This window comes from Brassica rapa, chromosome A09 (genome assembly GCF_000309985.2).
Source record: "Brassica rapa cultivar Chiifu-401-42 chromosome A09, CAAS_Brap_v3.01, whole genome shotgun sequence".
Classification (NCBI taxonomy): domain Eukaryota; kingdom Viridiplantae; phylum Streptophyta; class Magnoliopsida; order Brassicales; family Brassicaceae; genus Brassica; species Brassica rapa.
In genome coordinates this window covers 38788494-38813534 of record NC_024803.2, presented here as the reverse complement: position 1 = coordinate 38813534, position 25041 = coordinate 38788494, and the positions used below count along the sequence as shown (strand labels likewise).

At 32.1% G+C, this 25041-nt stretch overlaps 2 protein-coding genes and 1 pseudogene across 2 annotated transcripts; 1 reads left to right on the top strand and 2 right to left on the bottom strand.

The window, feature by feature from the left end:
- Positions 1-140: 140 nt before the first annotated feature.
- On the bottom strand, positions 141-3251 carry LOC103842227 (peroxidase 18). Its single transcript, XM_009118850.3, has 4 exons — positions 1343-3251; positions 1066-1245; positions 796-961; positions 141-738 (listed from the first exon to the last, which is right to left on the bottom strand). Exons 1-4 carry the CDS (start codon positions 1580-1582, stop codon positions 323-325), a joined length of 1002 nt encoding a protein of 333 aa, XP_009117098.1. The 5' UTR covers positions 1583-3251; the 3' UTR covers positions 141-322.
- Positions 3252-3856: 605 nt separating this feature from the next.
- LOC103842226 (zinc finger CCCH domain-containing protein 22) lies at positions 3857-5874 on the bottom strand. Its single transcript, XM_009118849.3, has 4 exons — positions 5618-5874; positions 5157-5447; positions 5031-5091; positions 3857-4957 (listed from the first exon to the last, which is right to left on the bottom strand). Exons 1-4 carry the CDS (start codon positions 5741-5743, stop codon positions 3969-3971), a joined length of 1467 nt encoding a protein of 488 aa, XP_009117097.1. The 5' UTR covers positions 5744-5874; the 3' UTR covers positions 3857-3968.
- A 2937-nt stretch (positions 5875-8811) lies between these two features.
- Positions 8812-19505, top strand: LOC103842225 (annotated as a pseudogene).
- The last annotated feature ends 5536 nt before the right edge of the window (positions 19506-25041 follow it).

The window sequence follows — 25041 nt, the reverse complement described above, 5'->3', positions numbered from 1 at the left end:
CATCTGTTCTTACCACAACAACACTAAGCTTATGCAAATATAGTTTGCTAGCAAGTGTTTGACATGAATTTTCTTTTATATCTCTGGTTTGAGCTCTTTCTTAGAAAAAAGATGGAACCACCATTTGTTTTGTTTTTTTCTGAAATTATGTTTCCCTTTATTAAATTGTTGTTGGTAAATAACAAAATTAACATTTTAGTAAAAAGAACTGAACATAAACAAATTAAAGAAATTGTGGTACTAAAATTAACAGCAGTAAGTAAGACACAACAAACTATATTGCAGTTTTGCTCCTCTGTCTGAATTCAGCCAACCTCTCTGTTTAATTTACAGAAGAACAAGAACGTCTGATCTCACCTTCTTCACCAACTCTCACACCAATCACACTCATCTTCATAAACGACTCGGTCCATCTCTCCAAAAAACTCTCCTCATCGTTCGCCAGAATCTCGACAATCTTCCTAGTCCGATCATCTTCCATGAGAGCAGAATCCGTCTGGAACAGACCCTTGTGCGCCAACAAGTTCTTGTAGTACTGATTGTCGAACGTGGACGATGTCTCTGGATCGTTGTTTACGACCGTAGTCGTCGGATCCATAGAAGATGAACACTTGTTCAGAAGTGTCTGCGCGTAGGAGTTGTCGAGAGACGCGTCTATGAGCTCGAAGTTGCCTCTAGGATCTCTCGTAAACCTGCTGTTGAATGTGTTGCAGTGCGCAGCACCAACAGTATGGGCTCCTGAAACCAAAACTTTCAGGCTTGTTTGACAAATAAATCTCTTGTTTTAAAACATACCTGAGAGAACGACAAGATCTTGAACAGATAAGCCTTTGGAGGAAAAGATATTGATCATCTTATCAACTGTGAAGTCGGTATCAATGATGTTTGGTCTGACATTTTCCGCCGCTGAGACAGTCCCGTCTCTCCTCCCTGTCGGTATTGCAACTACCGGTCCACCGAGCTGTCCGAACCAATAGTATTTCACACCACCAAGAAACAGAGTTTTTATTACAAAATATTAATTTTAGTCATATATGCATGCATGTGGATTTGGTTAAATTTTACAGCTTCGACGGCGTCTCTAGCAGCAAGAACAAGGACATCGGCGCAGGAGACTATGCCCGGACAGAAGATTTCTAGTACATTTTTGGCGCTTTCTATTACATCAAAACCTCCTAAGGACGCGTTTCCAGGGTCGCTTCTCTCTGTACCGTTCCCTCGAACCAACACTGACGCATCACAACCCTGAAACAGCAACGAAAAAAAAAAGAAAATGTCATTTTGTAATCTAAGAAATAATAAAATGGGTGGAAGAGTAATGTTTTTGGTGTTAGTAATAAACCTGGACGAAACAGTCATGGAAGACAAGACGGAGGAGCTTCCCAAGGACTGATGGATCAGAGGAAGAAGCTGATCTAACGGTGTTTCTGACGATAAATTCAGCTCCAGGGCATGAACTGCCGTAGAAGTTGAAAGAGAGATTAGCTGCGGAAGAAGAAATGAGCAGGAGTAGAGAAAGAAAAAGAAGAAGAGAGGAGAGGAATGCATGTTTTTGTTTGCAGGAAGAGAAGGGAGACGCCATTCTTTGAATGTGTCTCTCTGAAGTGAAGACAATGCTAGTTTTGATTAATTTCCCTTAGAGAAAAGAGAGAGAGAGAGAGAAGAGGTAGTTGTTGTGATAAATGATAACTGTAAATTGCATTTGTGTTTTTGTCAGATAGAGATAGAGAGCGAGATGGTTGAGTCAGGAGAATTTAATGACAGTTTTTACTTCTCTTGTGCATGTGTGTGAGAGAGAGGGAGTCATCATGCATGCACATTGTCAATCTGCAAAATCAAGATTTGCGTTTTGGTGCTAATGCTAGAAATTGAAAGTGAGAGACACCTTTCAAGAGTCTGAACAGTGAACAGCCACTGCATGCAACAATGATTTTTTTTTTGCCTTTTATAGTAGACGTCACTGGGCACACAAGAACAAGAGAATCTGTGGAACAAAAAAAAAAGGTTTGTACTTTGTAGACCGAGTAGAAAGACTTGATATACAACAAGATTAATTCTTTTAGGACCACAAAAACAAACAAACAACTATATCTCGTGAATTATTCATGGAGAATGAAATTGTAATGTCTGATCTATACATCCAGTTACCTAGTACCAAATAAAAGGTGTGCTAAGTTCAAAGAAGTACACAATAAAACAAGTTTTGGTCGGTAAGCCTTTGTCGTGATAGTTACTTGAAATTTGGATCAAAGGGTCCAAAAATACAACTGATCTTTTGTGTTGTTACTACTGGGTCAGTCTTCACCATATCTAACATCAAAGGGTCTAAGGCTCTGACTTGGTTTTTATATTCTAACCAATAGTCTAGAGCCGGTCCAAGAAATTACATGGCTATAAGCAAAAACAAAAATATATGGTTGTTTCTCTAAAAAATATGGTTTTTACAATATTCATACCCGAGTTTGTCCTTTCAAATACCATGTACTCAAGATTATATGGTAGACTAAGGTAATTATTTGAACAATTGTGGCCAAATTTTATCAATAAATGTGTTGGCTGGAAGCCCCTGTTTCATAGGCTTGGCCCAACGGCCGGCTCTGCAATAGTCTTAAGTTTATGAAACAACTTAGTTTGAACAAAAACAGTCAGAACATAAGCAGCAATAGGTAAGTTAAAAACCAAAACCAAAGCTTCAATTTTTTTTTGGTAAAAAAGCTTCAATTTTTCAGGTAGTAGAGTGTGTGGTTTACTTCCAACAATGCTCCCTTTCAATCTAAAAAAACTATCTCGCCAAAAAAATTGCAATATATTATTTACATATCACATTTTAAATAACATTAAATTTTGATAAATTATAAAAATTATTAATATAAATTATATTAATTGATAAAAATAATTATTTTATATATACATCACATATTTTATTTTAAAATTTACATGTTCTATAGTTTACACTTACAACAAATTTAACTACATCAAAAATCTTTGCAAAAAAAATATACAGTAACAACTTTATGGTTACAACCAGCTTAGCAACAACTAAAACTTCTACGATTAAATTTTGACATTCATAGTTGATCGGATCATAACCAATGTCAACTTATGAAAATAACAACCGGCCCTTAGATTTGCGTCTTATTCACATAAATGCAATTAGAGGAATAACCACATACTATACTATATACGAGTGTGGATTACTCATAATTCACATCTTAATTTCCAGAAAGGTCCTTTCCAGAAACACAGATTTGGTTCCTTATCAACTCAGAAAGCGAGTAGAAGAATCCAATAGTGGATAAACATACTATTAAACGAGCTCCTTCAAACGACACAGTTTCGGTAATGGATTCTAAAGGCAAAGTCAAAGTGGGCCTCGAAGACAAGAATCAAGAGAAAGGCCCAAGAGAAGGAAGAACCGCGCAACGGCTTCTTTTGAATCACGACAAGGTGGTGGCCAGAAACAAAGTACAGATGACGTCGTGCCGTGGAGAAGGTAATGGATTGAAGCTGTCAAATCAGTTCTCAGCCCTTGATTGTGAAGCATCATAAGATCATGACATCTGTCAAGGAACACTAGGGTTTTAGATCTTTGTATAAATATCCATAGATGTAACCTCAAGTTTCTCAAGTTGAATGAAATGCATTTTCAGTAACTAAAGCATCATCTTCTTCAGTTTACAAATCTCTTTACATACTACTACTAGAATAAGACGTAATGTTTTCAAACGTTACAATCTTTTTATCGCCTTTTTGGCTATCCTTGTCGTTAGTAGACAGTGCAATGTTGGGTTCAGCAGCGTTGTGCTCAGTGGCAGCTTTTGCTTGCTCGAGCTATACAAGTGAACACACAGAAGACTATGAGAAAATGTATGCAACTGTTGTTACTTGTAAACGCAATTATAATCACGAAGGTTCCATTGTCTCTCCCAATGAAATATATGTTAAAAACTGATTAAGGTGCAATGTTTCTAGAACTTGAGCCATTTCTTTTCGTTCTCTTTGCTTTCTACAGCATTGGAGGCAGAAGCTTGAGCTGCTAACGTTGAAGCCAGTGCCTTCTGGACTTCTTTCAATCTCCTCGTCGCAGCATCTGAAAAACTCTGATCTCTTTTGTTTCTCTTCACCATCTCTTCTAGTTTCTTTACTTGAAACTTCAAGTCCTTGACTTCGTCTTCGTACGCAACCAGTGCTTTCCTGTCTACCGGACCGATGTTCTGCCTCTTTTTCACAGACTCTCTCCCAGTTGCTTTCTCGTGGTTGTTGATGAAGCTAAACAAATCTGATTCCTCTTCCTGTTTCGCCGCTCTAGCTGCTTCTGCAAACTTCTTCTCACGCTTCCTTCTCCCACCTCTGCTCCTCTTCTTCTTTGGTTTCTCGCTTTTAGCTTCTCCGTTCTTGATATGCTCGAGAGCGTGATCCAACGACCTCTTTGGAGGTAGCACTTTTGCAACAATTGGGTCTAACCTCCCTTGACCGGAGACGCCGAGTCCCATCCCTTCACGGTAACCCATATTTGCCATCAACTTAGAAGCTATCCCTCTGGTGTGATTCTCCCACTTGGCGAATATAGCTGTCTCATTCTGTACGCCTCCTCTCCTTTGATCTGTGGTTCCTAGAATGCCTATGCCTTGAGGAAACTCTTCATCGTAATCACTTGAAACAGATTCTTCTTCAGAGCCTGAATCACTCCCATCTTCTTCCTCATCATCCTCGCCTTCTCCATCATCATCAGCGTACTCTGATAATACCATAGCATCAGAACCTAGCTTTACTGAGCTTCCATCATCTCTGAAAACAACTCCGCCTAGCTGTAACTTATCATCCCATGATTCAAGTTCACCCACCCTCCATACATCGTATTTGCTTCCAGAAACTGCCCAAATCTTGGAGCCTACCATGGACTGCTTCCACTCAGTCTCTTCATAGTTCTTCAGAGAAGATATCGGCACATCAACTCCTGCATTTGATCTCATACAGTTAAACCACGGTTCTTTTAGATGTTACCAGAGCACTTACTAAGATTCACACACCATGTGATAAACGACAGGAACTGCCAAACCGACACCTCCCTTGCAAGAAGAACTTGCACATCTGCAAGTAGTTCAGTGCAGCGTTAGTATCTGAGACAGACATAGCCACCCTAAGAAAGTGCTTACCATCATATTCTCGGAAGTGGGTGTGAGGAAAGAGATCTTTGCAGAATCATATCCTTCAAACCCGATAATGCGACCGTTATACCAACGTCCATCAGTGTGCCTGAATCTACATTTCGATCCATCATCCAAATCCTTTCTCTTTGGCTCCAGCTCATTTGCAGGTTTGACTGCAGCAGCGTTATTATTCAGACCGTGGAGAACAATGTCAGCTTCCTGTAATAACCGAGCACGTTTTAACTGGAAAAGCCCTTCCTCTGCATCCTTGATTGCTCCAACAAGCTCTTCATGTACCTTAACATGAATACCAATGGATGAAGATCATGCCTTTCATGGCCAAAGGTGAGATCTTTGTTTGCAATTAGCGATTATAAAGTCAATAGCGAAACGGGTAATCTACACAATGGATTGATGATCTAGTTTCCCAAGAAACTTGGGATCTGATTTTGGGGAAGAGAAGTTACCGAGAGGAGGTCGGGATTAGAAGGGTCAGAGGCGAGGGCTTCTTCGATGGCTGAAAGTGATTCTCTTTGGTCTTTCAGCTGATAGTCGAGAAGATCTTCAAGGGCTTTGTCTTCTTCGCTCGCCATAGCAGCAACACCGCTCTCGTTTTAGCCTCTTGTCCCGACCCCTAAACGGAACCCGGCTTTACAATTTTTAGTAATTTACATTTCTTACTCTTTTTTATTTCTTGTAGGTGGTTTCCTGAAAAAAAGATAATAACTTTTATCTAAAAAATATTTTTATGATCAAGAAATACATAAAAGGAAGATGATAAAAAAAATTCATTAAAGAAGTAAAAGATAATTATATTCTTCAGCTGTGTTTCATGTTGATTCTACTCCACCGATTTAATTTTCCGAGCCGGTAAGTTTATTATCATATTTTAGTTATTGTTGTAAAAAAAAACTATATTCTTACTCATAATAAATAACAAAAATATTTTTAATTTATTTTGAAACAAGTTATACAATATTTGAAACTACCTTTTCAATTTGTATAGTTCTTTTTTATTTTCAAAATTTTTATTTTTAAAATTATTATTTTAAATTATATATTCTAAAATATTAAATTTTAAATTCTAAACCGAAACTCCCAAACTCTTCCATTTAAATTTTAAATTTAGATTAGTTAATTCTAAAAGTATAATTTTTTTTTTAATTATTAAACTTATTTTGATCTTTGGAAACTATTTTGTGATAAAAAATTTAAGTTATATTTTAAGGTATTTTTGTGATGATTGTTTTCCATCAAAATTATCCAACAAAAACACTTATGGGCTGTCGAAGGACAAAAATACACAATAAAAGTTAGAGTATTTAGGCTCTCTATACATACAAAAAATCATAATTAACTAACTACCCTTTCACTGTTTTTTTCACTGTGAACAATTTAATAATCCAATTTTGCCCTCACCTACATTTTCTTTCGCCTCTCTCTCTCACGTGTTTTCTTAATATTATCAGCCACATCTCACACTTTTTTCATCTCAACGTAATGATTTTCTCCGTGTCTTTCTTTAATCATAAACAAAAATTCATTTGTCATCTTCTCTCTTCCCCTCCTCTTTGTTATTTCCTTCATCATATCCCATACCTTCTCCGTGAAAATTGGAGATGGAAACATCAAACCCATCGTATCTAGAATAAGTTTTGTTACCAAGCTCGTTGCTAACATTGCACCGCCGTGAATCTGTTTTCGGTTAGGTATTTTCCATTCAATGATATGTATGGCTCCAACGAGTGCGTTTCTCTCGACAAGATCGTCTACCATAGTCCATTCAATGGTTTTCTCGAAATAGAACATAATATGAATCAGGCGTATAGTTAAAATATAGTGGGTTCTTTCCAAGATCGATAACAACAAGTTGAATCTCACATATTTCAATTACGAGTAATTGTAGTCACTATGTAACAAACAAAAATTGTGTTAACTGATATATAGTGGGTTAGTTGCTAAAAATGAGATACTGTGAGCTAATAAATGTTTGGTTATATGTTATCAAACCGTGGATGCCACTAACTGATAAATATTTTATAAGTTGTTACACATCACTAGCGGATACATTTTAGATTAGATGTTACAAAAATTATTACCGCTTTTAAAATTATTATCATTATCTATATAGCTTGTATATTTTTTAACCGTTAACAATTATTTTAGCGTATAAGCCAATAAATAGCAGCTAAGTTTATGTTTACATGGTAAAGAACATATTAGATTAATGAATATTTACTACTATGTATGTTATTAATTCTTTTACTGGTGTACATGTAAATATAAATTGCTAACCAAACATGTAATATGTTAACATACAATGATGCATTCGCTGGGAGCATACCATCTGATTGACAAGTTATCCATTAACAATTCATATAACATTTACATGAAAGATTAGCGTTTAACATATTTGTTTACATACTAGCGTTTGGAAACAAATATGTTGGTGCCCTTGAGATTGATGTTCCATAACTCGGATAAATGTTCATGAGGCATGTCTTTCTTTGAGTCAATGGTTGAATGGCATACATGGCACGTCCAGTGCAAACGGAACTACGGTGACAGTGGCAAAGATAAAGCAAGGAGGAGAAGCTGCGTAAAATTGGCGATGGAAACAATGTCTGGTGCGATTGGAGGATTCAAAACTAATATTGGTGGATATAGGATATAGATTTAAGGAGAAGTTATCGACGTCTATTGAAAGATGTGAGAAGAGATCAATTTCATTAGAGATAAAGAGAAAGATAAATGATGGAAATGGAGATGAAAGTTATTCTCTTTCTTCTTCTCACGTGTTCAACCAAAAGGGTAAAAGAGTCAAAGATGTGTTAATTTTGCTACAGAAAGTGTTAGTTTACAGCTGTTGGGGGTATTTTCTTAATTTCTGCTCACATTAGGTATATTGAACCAATTGACTCTAAAAGTTATTGTATATGACTCATATCAAAATAGACGCAAGTGTACTTTATCCGAGAATGTTTTCTGCTTCAGAATAAATTTCTACTAAAAAGTTGAAAGTGTTATGGAAGCATCAATTCATGTTTTGGAAGAGCTAATTCTGAAATTAGGTGTAGTATAGCTAATTTAAAGTGTAATACTATTTGCGGTATTTTCTTAATTAAATTAAAAATACTAATTAAAAAAAGAAAGAATATATCATTGTTTTGACCTATTTTTCGTTATTGTTTTATTTTTGCATCAAATTGGTGAATCCTTATATAAAATTTATATTAGACATGATTATTTAACAATTAGTGATATAAAATTATGCATTTATACACAAGCCAATAATACAAGGAAAAAGAAAAAGAATCATTGCATTGTCAATTTAGATTTGATAACATACACAAATCTTCGCAGTTTTACTGTCTATCTACAAAATTAGAAAATAAACTGAGTAATTTACAAGCTTTCTGTTACAGAATATAAATCATTATATCATTTTTGGTATAAATATACAAGAACTAACTTTTAACATTTTGTTATTAGAAAATCATGCATTTATATACTAGACAATAATGCAAAGAGAAGAAAAAAAATAATTGCCATACTTAACTACGATTTTATAACATACACAAATCTTTAGAATGTTATTATCTATCTACAAAATTAAAGACAAACTGAGTAATTACAAGTTTGATGTTACAAAAATAAAAATAAATTGCCAACTATGAAAGTTGATCTCGTAATTATGCCCCACACACACACTCAAACATGTATATAAACAAATAGCTTCTCCACCAAATTGTCCAACAACTCAAAGCAACTAAAGCTACACCTTTAAAAAAAACTATGATGTCGAAGAAGAAAGAAAGCATGGGACGACAGAGAATTCCGATGGTTAAGATAAAGAAAGAGACCCATCGGCAAGTCACATTCTCAAAACGTAGAGCCGGTCTGTTCAAGAAAGCTAGCGAGCTTTGCACATTGTGTGGCGCAGAGATTGGGATCATCGTGTATTCTCCAGCCAAAAAGCCTTTCTCTTTCGGCCATCCCAGCGTCGAATCCGTATTGGACCGTTACTTGTCCCGAAACGATTTGTCCTTAGCGCAAACGAAGAAACCGCAGGGAAACACTGCAGGGAACTGCGAGCTGAATATGCTGTTGACGCAGACCGTGAGTGAGGTAGAGGAAGAGAAGAAGAAGGGTCAAGCGATGGCAGAAACGAGAAAAGGGAATGCGGCGAGGCGGTTGGTGACAAGTTGGTGGGAAGGACCAGTGGACGAGATGAATATGGTTCAGTTACAGGTAATGAAATGTGCGTTAGAAGAGTTGAGGAAGATTGTTGTGTCGGAGACAAATACGGTGCCGTTTAAGGAGGTGAAAGAGGATGTGTTCGGTTTCTTGGATGCTAATAAAGTGACGGCTCCTTCTTACATGAACACGTCTTCTGGTCTTTCTAATGCTTATCATTTTGGCTATGGAAATGGTTGTTTCTGATTCACAAATGTTATAAAGCTAGTGTCTAGCTAGCTGTTTACTTTTTTCCTCAGATTGTTTTTTTTTGTTTTCGGCAACGTAGGGAAAATATTAATGCTATCCGGTTCAGGTACTTTTATGGTAGAATATATGCTATAACAGATATATAGCTTAAAATCAAGATCCTTCTCTTGCATCAGCAATCAGCACAGTTCCAATCCCAATCTCAGGGGCATCACATTCTATCTCAAATGTTTTGAGAAAGTTGGGCAATACCAATATTGGCGCATTGGTCAATCTTTCTTTGAGTGTTTGGAATGCCTCTTCTTGCTCCAAACCCCAAGTGAACCCCACACTTTTTTTGATAATTTCAGTGAGTGGGAGAAGCTACGGAGCTGAAATCTTTCACAAATCGTCGTTTATGGGGTTTCTCCTTCCTGAGTTTAGTTCTAGTTTTTGATTTGAAGCTTGGAGCGGAGTAGGGCTGTGTGTTTATTGGTCTTTGATGATGATTTGTTGGGTAGCTTTAGGTCTTCTAAGAATCGTTTGTGGCTAGTTCATATACGTCGGCCTTAGTACCATGGTTGCATATAGGGGCAGACCCAGAAAATAATTCAATATGGAGCACATATTATATATATATTTAAAATAATTCAGGATGTTAAATTTATTTATTTTTATATAATATATAGCCACTAAAATTCTTAATCTTATTTAAAAAATATGGGTCAACTAAAATATATGAATGATTTTCATAATGATAAATATTTAGTTTTAGTAATATTATAAAATGACATATGTTATTTTATATAACTATTAAAATAAATAAAAATAAACTTAATAAAAATAAATTTTTGAAACTAAATAAATTATGTTTTTATTTTAGAAAAAGTAGGAAGAAAATCAAAACAAATTATATAAAAAAGCAACTTTAGGTAGCAAAAAGATAAGAGGGAAAAGTGTCCTATGAAAAAAATGAGTAAAATATAATAGGGTTTAGAAAATTTAAAAGAACCAAAACACATATTTTGGGGAGTCGATCTAGAGTTGAGTGTGGCACAATGTAGTCTTGGTAGCCAGAAGAGCTAAACAGTACATAAGAATACGTATATCAAAAGAGATTTATAGTATTGAGCATGTGGCACGTGCCACACCTGCTCAAGCCATGGGTCTGCCCCTGGTTGCATAAGTCTCTGTGTGTTGTTGTAGACAGTGCCGGTTCTGAGATATTTCGGGTCTAATACGAAATTAAAAATATAGGCCCTAAATAGTTAATTAAAATTTACAATATCCGTAAGACATAAAAGTATCAATTCTGAAAATTATCTTTCTATTTCATTTTATATAAGAAAATGAAAAAAGAATATCCAATATTTATGATGTTATATGTTCAAAATAAGTCTTAGAACACATTTTTCCTTCCATATGCTAACGACAAAAACAGAAATATAAGCAAAAAAACTATATAAATTTTAGGCCCATGCAAATGTTTCTTAAGCATGTGCTCAAACTTGGGCCTGGTTGTAGGTCGCATGTCCTGTTTATTTCTTGGTTTATTTAGATTCAGAGTGGGTTAAGTTTTGCTTGACTTTTGTATCAATTCTTCCGCTCTTCCGCCTTGTTCAGTGTGTCCCTTTGGTCAAAAGTTTAGAGAATGATTAGGTTGTGTTTTTTGGGTTCGTCTTCTAAATGCTAAATCTTTGCGGAGTCATCTTAAATCCTTTCTTTTTGTTGCTCGGTGAGCTATTGAGGTTTGGGTTTCTAGCTATGCTGTGGTTTTGATCATTAAATTTTTTCTTGCGAGGAGTGGCCAGTCTTCTGTTTGAAGGTGGCAGAATATGGAATGCGAGTGTCTGCGTGTAAGAGTTGCTGGTCCTAGTCGGCGTTTTTACGCCACAGATTAAGGGTTCCCCTTGAACCTTGTTTTATTGTTTATTTGATCCATTGGTGATCTATTTCAGGTGTGGCTCCTCCACCTTGCTTCTAGTTCACTACAAGAAAAGAAGGTCTTTTCTGACGGACTTTCAGTCCTATTTTTTCGGTCAAAAATTTATGATAAATTTCCAACAGATATTTAAATTGGTTGGAAACTATGACAAAAATGAATTGGAAAGAAGATGGTCAGAAATTTTCTACCGTTTTCAGACGACAAAATCATAAAAAAAAGTCATTGGAAATCTGTCAAAAATTTCTAACGGAATGAAGTGGTTGGAAAATCATCAAAAACTTCCAACAGATTGACCAAATTTTGAAACCCTAAACCCTGAACATGATTTTAAACCCTAAACTCTAATTAACTTAATATTACATCTCAGAATATCAAGGTTAAACTCAAATCTTAAACTTATACTTTAAACCCTATACTGCAAACACCAAAACCCATATCTAAAATTTAAAGTCAAAATTTTATTATTTTGAAAATTTAACTTCAAATCATAAATCTAAACCAAAATATTATATTCCAAACCCTAAGATTTTGGAAATTTACGGTCAAAAAATTTCAACCACTACCGTAAAAATTTCCGACCAACTAGAACTGACCGTCAAATCCGTCAGAAAACTGGTTTCTGATGAATTTGACGTCTGGAATGACTTATTTTCTTGTAGTGGTCGTTTCCTGGTTTTGTGTGTTTCGGAGTTGCTGGTTCTAGTGGAGCTCGTGGGTTTGATTCTCTTCTTGTTTTTCAGGCGGAGTTGTGATTTGAGAGTTTTCGGGTGCTCTTGTTCGTTAGTTTAGCTTCAACCCTCCTGCTATCAGTGGTTATAGCGTGGAAGCGTCTTGTTGCAGGTGTTTAATTATGGTTTGAGCTTGGATTGATTTAAGTCTGTCTTATCCCCCATCCTTATTAAGGTACTCTTTGTTGTTGTTGGGTTTCCTTTCTCTAGGGCATAGTCTCTCTATTTGAGCTGTAGACAGTGGTATTTAACCGGTTTCGATAACGGTTTTAGTAGCCATTTTAGTATTCCAAATATTGTAACCTTTTACCTCATATAGTAGTAATAACACCAGATGACAGAAAAAATGTTACGCCTGACATTCTTAAAATATTCTTACGGTTTAATATTTAATATTTAATATCTCCTATATATTAATTAAAAATCATTTAAAAAGTTGTAATCTTAAATTTGTACTAATTAAAAAAACACATATTTAAGTGTCGTTTAATTAGAATATCAATTTAGCTTACGTGACAACTTAAGAATCAATTGAAATTTTTTTGGTCCAAATCCAATTACTAGGAAACATTATTAACTCAAAATATAAGAAGCATGTATTTTTTCCTTAAATAAAAACTACGGAATTACCTAATATGATTAACATACTAGTGGTATGTCCGCGCTTCGCGCGGGATGTATTATATTCGGTTAAATATAAGTTATGTTTGTATATACTTACTGGTTTATTTATTTTATAAATTTATTGTTTATTTTAAAAAAAATTCTACTATATATACTATTTATCATTAAGTATAGTTTTTTTTCTTTTTAGATATGTGCTGAATTGGTCTCAAACAGTTGAAACTATGCAAGAATGTTCAATTTTCGGTTCAGTTCCATTTTGTTTTTCTCGGTCTTTTGTTTTTTTAGGTTCAAGAAATATATGAACCATTCAATTATTTATGAAACTTTCTTTAGTTTTGGTTTGGTTATTTTGGTCTTTGGTTTAGTTCGGGTACCAATCGTAAGAACCAACTAATATCCAATAAGCTTTTATTCCAATTCAGTTCTGGTTTTGGTTAATTTTGGATAATTCAGGTAAAATCAGATCTTTTCAGTTTTGGGATTTAATATCGGATAATCCAGATAAATTTTAATATTGAAACAAAAACTATTTGGATAATTCTAATATTTCGGTAATTCAAATAATTTTAAATATTTTGGATAAATAAATATTTGGGTATTTCATATTTTAGCAATATAAGTTTTTGGTAATTTTAAAACTCAATATAATTTATATTTTAAGTACTCATCCGGTTCTTTGTTCGGTTGCAACACGGTTTTTCAGTTTCAGAAATATATGAACTGCTCGGTTATTTGGGAAATATTTCAGTTTCAGATTCATTTTTTGTCGGCTTCGATTCAGATTTTTTCTTCCTAATTAATATGTTGAGGCATAGTTGAAACCATAGTGATACGCATGTTTAGTTGAAATCATAGTGATACGCATGTTTTGTTATTTTTTGTTTGCACATTTTTTATTGTATTTATTTGTTGCATGTGTTCAGTGGTGGCACATGTTATTTTATTTCAAACTTTCGGGTATTTGGTTTATAAATAATATTTGAATTTTATGGTAATTTTATAACTAAATAGAATGCCTATTATAAGTTCTTATTTTGTTCTATGATACGATTTTCGATTTTTCAGCTTCAAAAATATATAAACCGCTCAATTGTTTGTGAATTTCTGTTTAGTTTTAGACTGTCTTTTTTTATTGCCTTCAATTCGGTTTTCGGTTCTTAATTTATATGCACGCATAGTTGAAACGTAAGTGGTGTCACATGTTTTCTTATTTTTTGTTTGCACATTTTTTATTGTAATTTTTTATTTGTTATGTAATATTGTTATGGAAATTATGTGTTGAGATGCACGAAACTTAACCTTCATTGTAAATATTTTTTGAGCAATTTTGTGTTTGTTTTTCTTTTTGTGTTGTGTCCTCATTTTGAGATAATGTTATATTATGATATCTGGGAAGTCGTGTTATGGAAAGAATTTTATGGGATTGATGTTATTGCATATGATACTTCATACTTACCATGGTCCATGAACCGCGATTCACCAGAGAGCCTCGTGAAATTATCAACCATCCATCTCACCTTCTTTGTGTTTACCTTTCATCTACCAAGAGCATGTCACACCCATGAGTTCACTTTCTTTCTTTGCATTCCAACCCTCCCAACATGAGCAATCGCACCTCGATTGGTTTAGGACAACATTCGGCTTTCAATTCAGTTAGAAGTAGGCACTGTGTCCATTGAATATAGCTGAACTGCAGAGAGAGGATGTGGATTTTTTTTTTGATAAGAAGAGAGAATGCGAAATGATTTGATGGGATTATTGATTGTTATTGAATCCAACTATGGTATTTATAGTTATAGGTGTAGTTTTCAGACGTTTCCATGGTGGTGTGAGTGAACTAATGAATGCGAGAGAGTGGAGGTAGTGATGAGAACGACATTAATGAGATCATTATTGTGGTTGACTGAATTCAGGGGGAGGGCGTTATGTAAACCAACAGTTTTTGTTGGCTAATTTGTTCCGACCATACTTGATCGAAGAAGAAAGACTTTTGGACCGAGATTCTGAAATAATGATAGGCCCAAACAAATAAATCAAATGCAACATGAGACTTTTGTAAGTAAACAACCCATTTTTCAGAAACAAAGAATGAAAAAATAACGCCACGTGTCACATTTTGGAATAGCCTTCGCTGAGGTGGCGCATTGTGGAGCCTTTCTAGTCAACTTTATTAGTATAGATATATAGAAATTAATGATTATAAATAATAAAGATTTGATAACAATTTTTGTATCCTTCTTCATTTTTGTTTAAAATCCCTAACAAAAAAGGTGTCATCCGATATGAAATTCTGAATGTGCTTGAAGTTAACTAAAAGATCAACATTATTGTAATATTTTATATTATTAAAAAATTAAACAGTCACATTAACCATATAATAAAAAATCTAATTTTTTATTATATGTTGTATTTTGAAAATTTTAAATGACTTTAAATTACAAAAATGAGGAAACCTTATATGTTATATTTTTTTATATGTTATATTTTTTCTTATATGTTATATTTTTTCTTATATTTTATATTTTGAATTTTTTAAAACGACTTTAAATTACAAAAATGTAAATTTTCCTTAAGCATATGATTAAAAATATTAAAATAACATGTATCAATTCGATGATTGATCTGGAACCTTTCAAAACTATATGAAAGATAAATGTTAAAATAATTTAACTGTGAAACATTACTGTTCACATTTTTCAAGAATGTGTTCGGGGGAAAAAATAAGGTTTTTGTATCATAAATTGTTTAATGTCTAATATGATCAATCCATGATATATTAAATATAGTTAGTTCCATAATTTTTAAGCCCGGTACATCAAAAAGAAATTATATAATAACAAGAAAAATATTGTATATGTATAAATAAAATGATCAAATATATATAAAAAGTTATCGATAATATATACAAATAAACTTACTATGCGCAAGACGCAGTTCTTATCTATTAATATATAATACATTCTATATATGCCCTGTATATATGATCCAGAAAAATCTAATTCAAAACTACGATATGGTATGACAACGAGATAGCAAATGGAACAAGAAGAAATTCAACTTAATATAAAACAAATGAGGAGAAAAGTCTCGATGTTTTTGGCTTAAGATCTTTGCAGTCATTGGTGAAAAGTAAACGGTCTGAATAAAGAATAGCTTTTTGTGAGAATTCAATAAAAGAATAGTTTCGTCGGAGACTTCAGCATTCAAGAATTTGGAAAATATGACCGAACTATAAACCATTCCACCTATATGCGTGAAATTTTTAACAGAGATATTTACGGAGTGCGCACGAATAAGGCCGCAACTATAAATTATAGCAGTTTATAAAAGACGTTTGCTCAAAAAAAAAAAGCAGTTTATAAAAGACGTTTCGATCGAGCGAGAGATTAACTGTGGTTGATTTAGGGGGCGACTAGTTTTTCCGCTACCATCCGCAAACACAGCTTTTGCGGTTGGTAGCGGTTGTCGGCGGTTTGCAACAATCACTCAAATCGTTCTAAACTGTTTCAAACCGCTTCAAATCTCATAAATTCAAAAACTGGTTCCAGCTAGCGTTTGCGGTTGCAGGCGGTTGCGAAAGGATAAAATTTTTTATTTTTTTAAAACAATATATATACAAAAGTAAAAATATTTAATAAAAATTTAAAATTGAAATTATGAAAATATTAAAATATATCTATTATATTTTAATTAATATTATAAAATTTTATAATAAAAACAATTTCAATAAATTTTCAAAAATTAAAATTATAACTTTCTAAATATAAATTTTATATTTATTATAATTTTATGATTTTTGATATTTTTATAATTATATTAAATGTAAATATTGTTAATTTATTATTTAACTGTTACCGTATTTGGTAGTTAACCAGTCATAAATCACCCGCAAACGCACCAATTTTTAACCGCAGCACCAATCGTACAAATCTTTTAAAACCGCTAGAAATCACAACCGTTCGCATCTACAAACTCTCGTAAACGCTGCGTTGAACCAGTCAGACCTTTACGTGGCGAGAGATGTGTGTTTAAAACGTTAAAATAATAGTCGCGTGAGGTACACGTTCTCAACAAGTGCAACTTTTTGTTAAGACTTGGACTGCACAGCATTTATGGAATAAAATAGTTGATACTAGTTTTGTAATTTTGACGGCCCTGAAAAGTTTAAGAGCATGGCATTAAATGAATAAGGTAGTTGCCTGCCGACAAAAAAATTAGTTGACTGAATTATGGAAGGTTTTTCAGAAACTAAAAACCCAAACTAAAAACAACGAAATTAGGATTTTTAACACTATCATCTTTTTTTTTTCTTTGACCAGTTAATTCGTATTTCTTCTGTTTCTAAAAAAAATACATATAGGTACTTTACAAATATTAAAAAAATATTGATTAGAACATATCACATTTTCTGATTATTTATTTCTCACAATTTTAAACCAATAAAAATTTAATAAATATAGTTAAATTTTTGAAATTTACAATTTATTAGTATAATTAACTAATAAAGTTATATAGAACATATAAAAAGTATTAGGATTATTTGTTTTGCTAAACTTATTTTTAAATACTAGTTAAATTTTTTTTATCGGAATTGGGTAAGAAATGTTCTTAAAGTACAAATCCAAGGATTATGAATCTAAAGTTCTAAATTCCCAGATATCTTTCTTTAAAGAAAACGTATTCTGAATTTGTTCTTCTTGGAAGCTTGCCAGTAGTGAGACTCCGTTTTCTATCTCTTCTTGCAACTATGTCCAGGCACTTGAGACATTTTGTTTTTGTTGGGCATTTTCGATAAAGATTCGGTTTCATTTGTAAGGGGTTTTCTTGTTATTTTTTAAGAGTTTTGATCTTAACCGAGAATAAAGGTTAACGTTGGTGTTGGCCGTTGGGTTTCTCCTGGTGGAAATTTTTTAATGGATTTGATCGGAGATAACCAAATTTAAAGTTGGGACATTGACATCTTATAGATTAATTTTGGGTTTTGGAGATTAGTGAAACACTATGTAAATATTTTTAATTTAATTTGTGTGATCGGAAATAACCAAATTTAAAGTTGGGACATTGACATTAATCTTATAGATTAATCTTGGGTCTCGGAGATTAGTGAAACACTATGTAAATATTTTTAATTTAATTCGTGTAGTAAACATGTCTCCACTATAGAGATATAACATGAGAAAAAAAAAGTACTTAAAAAACTCTTGAAAAGAGATAAAAAAAGAAGAAGAGATAATGTGTCTGGGTTTGTTAGGGTAGGTCTGTAAAGTAAAACAGGTTTTGATTTGGTTGATATTTTGTGAGAAGCTTCGTTACTTAGGGGGTTAAAGGTTAACCAAAGAGATTTAGTTTTCAATGGTTGAATCTTCTATTATCTGAGATTTAGGAAGCTGGTCGTCACAACTTTTTAGTAATACTGTTTTGAGTGTTTGGTAACTTCGACAGTGATCAGATATTTTCTGATTGAGCTAAAACTTGGTAGAGGAGTTGATAACTTGTTCATTTAGGTGAGATTAGTCTCTAGTTTCCGGAATCCTTGTGAGATAAGATGAGGTTGTTTTGCGGCTGCGTGTTTTGAAGTTCTCGTATTGCTCTCTTGTTGTTGTAGTATCTTATGTTAGAGATAACTCTTGATACTTGAATCTCTGTTAAGTTTATGTTGTTGAACAAAAAAGACGTGGTTGTAATATACCCATACATATAGTAGATTTTTGAATGAATTACTGTTTCATAAGTATTCCACGTGAAAAAACGTTCGTCTCATTTAGTTATCACTTATTATACATAATGTTAACGTCAAAGTGTTTTTTCACAAATTCCACACAAGACCAGGAAGAACACAATCATATATTCCAGTGTGCGTGTTTCCCCATTGGGAATCTTTCTCTCTTGACAATTTGTTTTGGTTATTTAGCTATTCGTTAATTCTCAAGGTCAATTTAATCTGTTTTAACTTCTTATGTAGTTTTAGATTTGTTCAAGGGCGAATAAATAACGAATTTCCACGAAGTTAGCTTTGGGGACCAAATTTGACATCATCAGTAGTGTTTGAATCTCGTCGTCCTTGACCAAAAATATATCTCGGCGTCATGATCCGAGTGAACTCTACTTTCCAATTGATATTTCTTTAGAAAAACTCAGAACAAGATAATCTTTGTTGAGAATATTACTAATTTCAACCTCAAAAGTCGTGCAAATTATATATCAATTTTGATATCGTGTATATGCTAACTTGAGCTAACAACATGCATTTTAAATAAACTATCTAAAATATCAATTTAAATAAAAAAACATTGACCACATTATTATTGGTCAACCATACTAAATTAGATGCTGCATATTTAGTTTATGATGAATCAGTTGTTACATAAAATTTATCAAAAATTATCTAAAAATCTAAACTATACACAAAATCCAAAATGACTAAAAATAGAAATTCCAAAATAAAATTTAAATCCAGAAAACTATATATACTCAAAACTTAAGATATACCTGAAAACCAGAAACAATATAAAATACTCTACAAAAAAAATACTGAAAATATCTTAAATACAAAAATATACTGAAACCCCAAAATACACCCAAAACCCCAAAAATACACTCAAAAATTAAATTATACCAGAAAACTCAAAATATGACAGCTCAAAATATATCAAAATATCTAAAAATAATTATTACACATAATGTGTGGATTATTTGAGTGTTTGATCGGATAAAATTGGCAACTGAATCGTATTGAGCCAATTTCAATTCAGAATTTTGTCCTAGACATTTAACTCGGACCTAAAACTCATACATGAACCAATCCATAAAGACCGACTTTGACAAGATTCTATTATGGTGATTTTACAGTATTAGGTCATGCACTCTCAAATTTCTGATTTCTGAGTATATTTTTGTATTTAAAGAATTTTCATGTTTCTCAAGTTTCAGGTATATTCTTAGGTTTGTAGGTATTTGTAGTCTCTCGTTTTTTTGAATATATTTTGGCTTTATGGTATTTACTTCCTCCGATTTATTTTAATTGTCGTTTTAGACTTGAGCACATAGATTAAAAAAACAATTTTGTATATTTACTAAATAAAAATATCCTTACCAGTACACCTAACCACATTTCAACCGATAGAAAAAAAAATTAGAATATCAAAATCAATAAATCTTCATTAAAATTATAAAACAACACTTATTTTGAAACGAAAATTTTAAGCTACAACAACAACTAAACTGAAACGGAAGGAGTATTGTATTTTCAGGTTTTCAGATTTTTTTTTGAATATTTTAGAATATTAGTAATACTGGTCACCCAACATCATTTTGGTCAATTCTGTTTTCAAAATTAATTTGATAGTTCAGATAACTTATTTAAAAGACATGTTAGTTTATGGTAAAAATTAACAGGATATCAAAGTTAAAAAATGTAAAATTCCTTCTTCCGTGATTAACTGTTGGCACTGTTGAATATTTTTACTGAATATAACTCTAGTCTATCAACAATTTTTCCTATTTTCCCTCAAAACAACATATCGTTAATTTTATAAATAATTTTATAAAATCTTTACAAATCTAAGATGAAGAATCAAACTAAACTTAATTAACAAAGTTAATTAATATTTTAACTTAACTAGAACCAAAATAAATTGTGGTTCAATTTTAAAATTATACGAAACTCTACATATCTAAACAATAAATAGGTTTGTTGCTAATGACCCAAAATTGTTGGTCAAACACAAGACTAATCATTTTCATCCTATATTATTCCTAACATATCAAGTTATTTACAAGAATATCACTATTTAAAAAAAAAGGTCAAAGAAATGTTACATGAAATGGTCGTCCGTCTTTTGCTTTTGATGATGTTAGTTTTCTCGCTTAGCCTCATGAAAACCAGCTGACATCACTTCTTGTATGTAAACCATCATCCAAGTTTCAACCAGGTGACGTCACTTTTTGTATGTAACCATCATCCAATCTAAACTATTAAAACAGAAGTACAATAAAAAAATAACCCTTAGTTTTCCTCAAAAATTACCAACTTATACCACTGGGATTAAACTCAACGTTTTGCTTATTTTCTAAACAGAAAAACACTTTTGGTTAATTATTATACCGTCAATGTTCGCATAATTATTATACCGTGTAATTACAAAACCATTACTAACCCACATCTTACCACTTTCCTACATATCATTCTATACATTAACTAAAACATTTACGTTTTCACTTATTACTAAACTATACAATTATTCTCATTACTAAAAATTACAAAACAATTAAAAAAAAGTTGCTGCTTAGTGCTTACCTACATACCTTTGTATATCATTTATAAAACATCGACCTTTATTATGATACTAAGTTCGTTCATCACATCAGAAATCCAGTTTTGCGTCTGCAAAATCAAAATGAGTAATTAGCTATATACAAATATATGTCATAGATTAAGATCATAATTTATATCAATATTATTAGAAATCATGTTATTCAACATCAATAATAATTTAAACAATACCAATTTCTCACAATATATTTCTAAATTCAAACTCAAAACAAATCATTTATTATTTTCCTAAAGGAAATTACCTTACACAATCTATTCCTATCTTTAAGCAATCATCATAACAAATACAAAATCCTTTTTTGGTTTATAATCTTGCAAATCATGTAAAACATTTATTATTTACCTAAAATATATTTCCTTCCACTATCTATTCTAGAACTGGGCAAAAAATCTGAATCCGAAGAACCGAATCCGACCCAAAAAAGTAGTACCGAATCCGAACTGAAATTGATTAAATATCCGAATGGGTTCAAAATTTTGGTATCTAAAAAACTTAAACTGAATCCGACCCGAACCAAAGTATTTCGGGTACCCGAATGTATCCGAAATAGATTTTTATACCCTCATATATAAATATATTTCAGATTTAATGTCTATTAAAAAACATCCAAAATATATAAGATATTTTAAAATTGTTAAAAATACTTGAAAATATATACAAATAATCAAAAGTAAATGTCTAAAATAGCTAAAATATACCCAAAACACCAAAAATACTTGAAATATCTATAGATTATCTATCCAAATATTCAAACCAAATCAAATTATATGTTAAGTTTAGGTATTTCATATATGTTATTCAAATTTATATGTAATATATGATTTTGTTTGTAGATTTTGAAAAATTTAAAGTAAATAATGAATTTTAAAATTTTAAAAATAATTTTAATATGTTATCCGAATCCGAACCAAACCCGCAAAGATCCGAACCGAACCCGAACCAAAACTTAGGAATACCCGAATGGAGCTGAAATATTTGTCCCCGAAAACCCGAAACCCGAATAGACCCGAACCAAACCCGAATGGGTACCCGAATGGGTACCCGAATGGGTACCCGAATGCCCACCCCTAATCTATTCATAGATTTAAGCATTCATCTTAACAAATATCATATTAATCAACTACCACAAAATCTTTATGTGTGCTTAATCTTGCAGATCACATAAAATATCGTAGTTTTCTCAAATTCTATTCGTTTATTATGTTAAGCAACTAACAAACGAATCAAACTTGGAATAAAATCGTATTGGATATTCGCTATTTAGTACTAAAAATTCACAACTAACAAAATCTTAGATATTAGTATTGATTTACTCTAACCTTTCCTAACTAGCTATATATACCTTTTTCTCAATAACCTAAAACCCATACATTCAACGCAAATCCTCCGAAATTGTCTACTATAACTATTTTTCATCCTCTCACAAAACTCAGGCCTTATAAAAATAACTGGTGAGTTTAAGTTAAATGTTTACATTTTTGGAGGATGAACACCGCTTCTAGAGATACCTTTGAGATTTTTAACAGACCAATGGGTAAACCAATATTTCTAAACATTTGTTGTCTTATAAGAGGTTATTGCTTTAACAAGCTAAACTAATATTGCCTCTGTTTTTGTTTTGTAGGGAAACAAAATTCAAGCCTGTTGCAAAAGAACACACATGTAACATGTTCAGCGTGCTATACCAGTTGGAAAATTGGGAGTAATTGAAAATATTCAAATCAATGCAGCTGGTGGCAGGGCAGACGTGTTTCTGTTTATTTTCTTGAAAAAATATTATATAGACTTTGATTTGTGATTCAGGTCCACTATTTTTTCGGTTATAAATGATATTAGACTTTGTAAATATTTAATAGAGATATATATATTTTTATATGTTTTTGGGGATAATTTTCCAATTGGATGTATATTTGCTAGCGAATGTTTTTGTTTGTAAAGCTATATAAACAAAAAATTAAAATAAGCTATAAATAAAAAAATTAGATTTTCTTATTTAATAAAACTATTAAATCTCAAATAAATGTTCTAATATTATACACTTTGTTTAGTTTACTAAGTAAAAGAAAAAAAATACAATATAAGAACAATACAACCTCAAAGCTTAAAAATGTACACTAAACAACATAAACAAGATACACCAATGTCAGATCTAATAACATATGAAACAATAATATGAATGTTTTTACAATAAATAAAACATATGATTACATCAAACATACATCCGCGCGGACGCGCGGATCAAAAGCTAGTTTTCATTGATCACAATGTCATCATTTCCAGCCTCTTCGTTCCCATCAAAATGATGAGGACAATCTTTAATCTTCACGTGTTAACATATCACAAGTATGAAAAGTTTCTTAGCCTTTCATATCAAAAATTAAAAATCACATTCTTATATTTTCCGAATTGAAAGTTTCTCAAAGCACAATGAGCAGTAAAAGTTAAATCTATAAAATTAAATTAATAAATAAAACTATGAAATCCCCAAGAATCACCTATGGAGCGACACAATCTTATATCAAAACTGTATTCAATGAAAAACTCTTAAAATTGAATACATTATTTAAAAAAAAAAAATCCCCAAGAATAACCTATGGAGCGACACAATTTTTTTTGTTTCTGTTCAATATTTAATCTCATACAAATCTCTTATATACTAAAGCGTAAGTCATCTCACCAATCAAAATCTGACACATGACATGTATTTTTACAAAAATGTTTTCTTTTAAATGTTGTCAGAACAGATTAATTTTGATCATAAAATTTCTGAAACTCCAAATAACTAAAATCTAAAGCCCTAAATGTTCTCACATTCACCCCACGTTCAAAACTAATCACGATTTAAACTGTTTTATTGTTTATATATTGTTACTTCAATTTATTAATTTTACTCTCTATTAATCTCCCTTCTACTTCATCTCTTTTTGCTATTCCATCGCTTCATATTCTTCTTTTTAACAATTGTGATCTTTGATTGAAGCAACAAAAAAAATGGTTTATAATTACTCTTAAATAATCTTTTTTCACATATTTCAAGTTGTAAATGGCCTTCGAGTGCTCACGTTTCAAATCTTAATTCTTCAATTAAAGAAGACAAATCAAAGCTTCGGCAACAAAGGTAGCAATAAGCATCTCCAACTCTATTACACACAATGAATAGTTTTGTGGCATTTTAGCGTTTAAAAACACGTCATTGATACTATATTTCTTTTCTTTCATTTTTTAAGATATTGCACATACATCACACTATATGCTGAAAAAGGTACGTAAATAACATAGGTCAATAACATTTTCATAATGGACAAAACTGATTCTCAATTTTGTTGAACAAATTTATTTGCTTTGGTGAATGATTCAGGGAAGAAGAGTTAGAGGCTCACCTTCAAATCACGTGTACATGGCCCCTATAAAGCGAACCACAAGAAGAAGAAAAAAAGAGAAAATGGGGATAATAAAACACTCGGGTGATAGAGGAATGAGGACTTATGTTTATTATCTAAATTAAGACCTAACATCAGGTTAGTCTTCCATATTTTTGTATTGTGTATTTATTATCTTATAAAAAGAGGTGTATTTTTTTCTTTACTTTCAATTCAACCTGTACTTCTGATTTTGTTTTTCTTATTTAGTGTTTAACAAATTTGTAGATCCGTTCACAAACAGAAAAGCCGAAGCAACAAAAAAATGACTAAAAAACATAATAATTAACCTCAATTATCTACAAAAACTAAGTTGAAATTTAATTGTACTTTTGTGCAAAACCTATGATTTTATTGTTTATATTTAATGATTTTGTTGGTTTGGAAAAGGATTAATATTATACATTTGGGTCT

Bases quoted from the DNA above. Each gene is read 5' to 3' on its own strand.
- LOC103842226 (XM_009118849.3), bottom strand. From the start codon at position 5,743: ATGGCGAGCGAAGAAGACAAAGCCCTTGAAGATCTTCTCGACTATCAG. The intron at 5,448-5,617 runs GTAACTTCTCTT...ATTCATGTTAAG, and splicing joins CTAATCCCGACCTCCTCTCG to GTACATGAAGAGCTTGTTGG. The intron at 5,092-5,156 runs GTAAGCACTTTC...AACTACTTGCAG, and splicing joins CCACTTCCGAGAATATGATG to ATGTGCAAGTTCTTCTTGCA.
- LOC103842227 (XM_009118850.3), bottom strand. From the start codon at position 1,582: ATGGCGTCTCCCTTCTCTTCCTGCAAACAAAAACATGCATTCCTCTCC. The intron at 1,246-1,342 runs GTTTATTACTAA...TTGCTGTTTCAG, and splicing joins TCCATGACTGTTTCGTCCAG to GGTTGTGATGCGTCAGTGTT. The intron at 739-795 runs GTATGTTTTAAA...TTTTGGTTTCAG, and splicing joins AGATCTTGTCGTTCTCTCAG to GAGCCCATACTGTTGGTGCT.